This window comes from Chlorocebus sabaeus, chromosome 11 (genome assembly GCF_047675955.1).
Source record: "Chlorocebus sabaeus isolate Y175 chromosome 11, mChlSab1.0.hap1, whole genome shotgun sequence".
Lineage (NCBI taxonomy): Eukaryota > Metazoa > Chordata > Mammalia > Primates > Cercopithecidae > Chlorocebus > Chlorocebus sabaeus.
The window spans coordinates 10414368-10420367 of record NC_132914.1 but is presented as its reverse complement, the minus strand read 5'-3'; the positions used below and the strand labels follow the sequence as shown (position 1 = coordinate 10420367).

At 43.4% G+C, this 6000-nt stretch overlaps 1 protein-coding gene across 1 annotated transcript; it reads right to left on the bottom strand.

Annotated features, from left to right (window-relative positions):
• Positions 1-4142: 4142 nt before the first annotated feature.
• Positions 4143-5039, bottom strand: LOC119622690 (putative uncharacterized protein encoded by LINC00612). The gene is given in 3 exon segments (XM_073020309.1): positions 4143-4409; positions 4411-4724; positions 4815-5039. Coding segments are annotated over 3 exon segments (768 nt in total). The 3' UTR covers positions 4143-4180.
• Positions 5040-6000: the final 961 nt, after the last annotated feature.

Below are 6000 nucleotides of genomic sequence, written 5' to 3'. Positions count from 1 at the left end.
TGCTTCTGGGAGAGCCACATGAGGGCTTGGGTAATGTACACTTCATTGATGAAAATGAAGTGTCGAGTTTGAGTAAGGGTCTCACTCAAGGCCCTCAGTAAAATTCAACACCCCTTCAACACATAGCAAGATCTCATCTCTACAAAAAATAAAAAAATTTAGCTGAGTATGGTGGCACGTGCCTGTAGTCCCAGCTACTCAGGAAGCTGAGGTGGGAAGATCACTTGAGTCCAGGAGTTTGAGGCTGCAATAACCTGTGATTGCACCACTGCACTCCAGCCTGGGTGGCAAGGTAAGACTCATTATTATTGTCTTTTCCTTTATTCTTTATCAGTAAACCTAATTACATGTCTATCCTTGCAATTCAATCATTTGAGAAGCACATGTTCAAAATCTGTATCATCTTCTGCTTGAAATGCATTGTGTAAGGTTATATTTTGGACAAAAAGGAATGCTGTTTTGAAAATGGGTTGGCTGTGCCATGAGTTTATAGACTAGTGCTTTGATGTTGCTTAGAAATCAAAGACTATAGGAAAGTAGTCATTATTCTGGAAATGTGTTGTTATAACATCATATCTCATATGAATATCTCAATCATCATTGTTGTATAATACAAGAAAGGAATTTAGAATATTCTTGTATAATGTAAGAAGGGAATTTAGAAAATAATTATGTTGACTCTTTCATTTTTACTAATGAGATTGAGGCCTGAAGAAGAGGCCTTTTAGCTCCTAATTCAGTCTTTTTAAAAAACGATGGCAATAAAAATAATCTATTGAAAGATAATATTTCAGAGAGTGTTGAAAAGCCGGGGTACAATCAGAGGGGAAAATATTTGACTGTGGACTCTGAAAGTAAATAGCCTAAGAGCAAAACTGAAAGTTTACAAAGGAAGGAGTGAGCCAATAGAGTAACTATACTTTATTTGCAGTGTAATTTGACTTAAAAATGGTTTTCTTTCTCTTGATACTCTTCCCTTTGCTTCAAATGGTTTTTTTTCTCCTACCTCTCATACGTGTGTCAAAATTCTCTCTGTTCCACATGATGCATCTTCTTTACGAAATATTTTTATATTCCACAGAAGCGTTATCTTCTTGTGTGTACATTGTATACCTATTGTAATAATTATTACATTTTATCTTATTGTCTTTTTATTGCTGTTGTTGGGTGGCAATGTTGTGTCTAACACATCAAAAGAAGTGGCTTCAGTTCTGGTTCTGCAACTTACCATTTACATGACTTTGGGTGATTAATTTGGCCCATGCAATACTGGGTTCTGTCTCTCTCATATGGGCAATAGGCCTGCTGCACCATTTCATTTTTATCATCTTTGCTAAATAATTAGCATTTATTCTAAAACATAAAGTGATTTCTTATTTTACCTAGATCATGGAACACTATATAGTAAGGACATAATTTGGTACGTTTGATCTTCAAGTTGGTGAACACCTCTAAGCCCATGTCCTGGAAAAAGAATGATTACCCAACCAAACGTAAATATTTAAAAATTATATAAAAGTAGAATACCTAAGTCATGACATTATAGTTTTACCTAACCAAGAAGAGTTACAGAATACTCAGTGCAGTAGTGGAATAGTATAATTTTATTCTTTGAAGACTTTGAATTTTGTTTTTCATACTCTTTAGCATAGCAAGGCTGAGTAGTGCAATGTATTTACTGTGTACTATATTTACTACATATAAATGTATGTACTCTATTTACCAATATAGTATTCTATTACTCCTAAATAATTCACAAGGCATATTAATGGATAATATAGGCTTTACCTTAATAAAGTTGCAAACATTCTCTTCATTGCTGTGTGACATTAAGTACATGAGTAAAGACGTTATCCTATTTGATACAGTCTTTTTCTTCTCCCTCCTCCTGAAACTTGGAATGAAGTCAGTGATGCCCTTCATACTTGGCAGATTATATGCCCATAAAATATAAGAAATAAAGGGGAATTATTTTTCTCTTCTTTCTTGAATGATCCCCAGTGAAAAGAAAATAACCTATGTGATTACTACAAATTATTTCTTGAATGTGTTTATGATTTATAAAAACGACTATGTGGATATTTTCTTTTAAACAGTGTCTTGTCCTAACGGTGTATTTATCATGTTCATGAACAGACCCAAAATACTCCAAATACCCAACAGTAACAGAAACATCAAGAGAGTTCAAGGATAAATTTTAGACCTTATATATTGAGAGAGATGATATTTAAGATATGATTTAAAATAAAATACATTTATATAATTATTAAGATATTATATATTAAATGTATAATATATTAATTCCAGTTTGGGTGACAGAGTGAGACTCTGTCTCAAAAAAAAAATACATTGACTATACCTAACCTGTAGAACATGATAGCTTAGCCTGTCCTACCTTAAACATGCTCTGAACACTTATATTAGCCTACAGTTGGGCAAAATCACCTAACACAATAGATGTATAATATATCTGATATATTTATTTATTTTTATATTTATTATATTTTATATATTTATTATATTTTATATTATAGTATATTATATTATAATTTATATTTATTATATTTATATTATAGTATATTATATTATCATTTATAATAAACATTATTTATTATATTATATGTTATATGATATATATAGCAGATATATTAAATATCTATTGTGTTAGGTGATTTTTTATACAATATATAAATATATCAGATATATTATACATTTAAACAATTAAACACCTAAACAGCCCAATTTTATGTGGATCAGTACTACTAATGGCTTAGGGTAAAATGACAGCTACGGCATAACTAGAATGTTAAAGTGCCATGTCTCAGACAACGTGGATGGACATAAAGTATTCGAGAGAATACTCCATAATAGAAAAAAAAGTTGTAAAGACGAAAAGACTAAATCAGACCTTTTTTTCTTGAGCAATGATTTGCCCAGGCTGGTCTCAAACTCTTGGCCTCAAACGATCCTCCTGCCTTGGCCTCCCAAAGCATTGGGATTACAGGCGTGAGCCACTGCTCCTGGCCAGAATTCTTGATTAAACAATAGGGTCTAAATAAATTTAAAACCATTATATTCTTTTTATTCTTGCAGGGTAAACTCAAACATTGTATTTCTTTCCAGCTTTGTATTCTTGTCATAACATCCCAATATTCTCTGAGGCAAATGGATGCTTATGACCAACTGGCCTGAAATGGGGGAATATAGGGTTGGTGGTGAGTCACATATAAGAAAATGCAAGAGAATAGCACCATAGCATATTTCAAAATAAAATACAAACTCTATATAAAACTGACCCCAACAAGTCTCCATTTCATTTCCTGTCATGTATCCATATGCTTTCCTGGAAAGAATAAACTTCAGTTCACAAAATCAGATGTAGAAGATACGTCACTTTAAAAAATTCTACATAATTTTAATTCCAAGATTCCCATGCCACCAGGCTGGTGGGAAATCCATTTTTAGTTGTAATTAGGCCCTTTCTCCAGTATCACATATGAATTTGAGTGTAATACCCCAAAACTTGAGAAGGCCATTGTATCTCCAGTCCACCGGGGCAATAAATAACTTGAGCACCTGATCATTATAATGACCCAGAAGTGTATCTTTTTATTTTACTCTGCGGTGAGTTTTTCTAAGGGAGGAATCCTATTTTGTTTAATTTTGTATTATAGCATGAGATATTGTGCCTGGCAGATAGTAGACAATCAGTTAGTATTTCAGGAATAAACACTCTTGGTCAGTGACACAGCTAATGATTTGCAACAAGCATATCCTTAAAGTACAGTTTCAGTAACGATTTCCATATGAACAAAGAAACTAGAACTAAGAGGTAAAATTTATTAAAATCCTGTTGTCTTGTTCCCATAGCCATACTCTGATTTCTTTTAAGTTCTGTGCCCTGGATTGATACTTAATTTGACAGCTAATTATAATGTTTATTAAGCTCTGAAATATGCTGTCTCCTGGCCTTTTTGTCTGAAGTTGTTTGAGGTGTCACCATGGTTGGAAGTTAAGAGCGTGGAAGCTAGACTTCTTGGTCTTGAATTCTAGCTTTGTCACTTACTAGCTTAGTAACTTTGGGCAAATTACATGTCTCTGCCTCAGTTTCCTCATTTGGTAAGGTAGTACCTATTTCACAAGGCTGATGATGGCTGCAGTGGAGCGTCCAGAGCTGCCATCACGCCAGGTGCAGCGCGGGGGGGCGGGCAGCGGAGGCGGAGCAGCTGCGGGAGCGGCAGTGACTGCTGTGGGACCTCTGTGCCTCGCGTCCCCTGTGCCTTGAGACCCCAAGGCAGCCGACTCCGCCGCCACCATCCTCGCGTTGCCAGATGGGGGCACCTGCTCCCAGGCCCGGAGCCTCCGCCGCTCCGGACCCTGGCCCTACGTCGCCGCTCCCGCCCGCCGCGGTGGGCGTGGGGAGGAGGGGAACAGTCCCTGGAGCCGGCCTCGGGAGTCCCTCCGGAGCCTGCCGCCCTGGAAGCCGCCGCGATGGACCGGGCTGAGTCCCCCGCTGGAGGGGGAGCAATGTAGTCGGGCACGGAGGGGCAGACAGAGAGGTGCCCCAAGGCGGAGCTGGGCCCGGGGCGGTGCGGTGCTCGCACACAAAGCGCGGGGGCTGGGCCCAGGGCGCGGAACTGGGCCAGTCTTTGGGGCTGGGGTGGGAAGTGGGAACGGGGCCCGCTTTGGGAACCCGGCCAGCGGTGTGGCCACCGCGCACATCCCTACAGCGCCGCGTTCCTGGGCCTTGGGAGGAAGCTCTGAGTAGTGCCGCCCGGGGCGCGTCTCCAGGGTCCGCCCGGCATTGGGGTGACCGCCGAGCTAGACGCTCCTGACGGCCAGGCCCCAGGGCCCGCGAACTGCTCCCGGAGGCGCCCCCCAGGCAGGGCCGTGAGCCGGGCAAGGGAGAGTCCTGGGCTGCCCCTGAGCCCTGGGACCACTGGAAGAACTTGCAGCAACGTCACCCCTGCTCCGGACGCCGACCTGGGCCCAAGGAGGACCTGGAACGCCCCTCTCCTCCCCGCCCCGCTCCCGCCCATCACCCCAGGCTGCAAGGAGGCGCCACCGGAGCTGCCCTCTCAGAAGCAGGTGAGCCAGGGACAAGCAGGAGCCCCGCCCCTTCCCAACTGGTGGAGCAGGAACTCCCTGGGTGCAGCTGCAGGCACCCTGCCGCGGCTGTGGACATTTCTGTGCTCTCGGAGGCCCAGCAAAGCCCCTGCCCACTGCGGGCTCGAGGGTGCCTGCTCCCGCTGCCTGGCTTCTCTCCACTGTTAGCACCCGCTCTGACTTCAGGCAAGATCCGGCCGAGCCTGCGTACTGTCACAGCCTCGCTGGGTGTGCACACGCTCAGGACAGCACTGACACGCCAGCCCCCTGCCGTCTCCGCCCCCTCTGGAACTTGGGCAACAACAGGCATGGGAGGGAGGCCGAGAGGGGGCTGAAGATAGCTGGGCACTGGTTTACAGGCGCCCCTTGGCATGAATAGCCTGGGAGCAGGAGGCAGGTTCCTGGGTGGAAGGGGGTGGGTCCCCAGTGAAGCCCCACCCTCAAGCCGGGGAGGGCCTGAAGCCTGCAGACCAGAGAGGGAACTTGGGGTGCTGTTCCCTGGGCCCACCCGTGGCTGCCCATGGACCAATCGGCACGCATTTCCTCCCCTCTGAGGCTCATAAAATCACGTGGACTCAGTTAGATTGGAAGAGAGGATGGGCAGACAACGGATGAGGTGCCTGTGGAGAGAAACTACCCGTTCTAGGACCTCCTCTCTACTGAAAGCTGAACACTCAATGGGAAGACCTGTTTGCAGAGGAGCCGTTCACTCTAGGGTCTCCTTTCTGATAGAAGCTGAACATTCGTTGGGACACCCTGGCTGTGGAAAGGAGCTACTAACTGCAGTTCTCCTTCCTCTTCGTCTTCCTCATCCTTCTGTTCCATTGCTGAATAATGCTCCTCTTCATCTGTCTCATTCTCCACTTGTCTGCTTGAGGAGCCGCACAGCAAGGC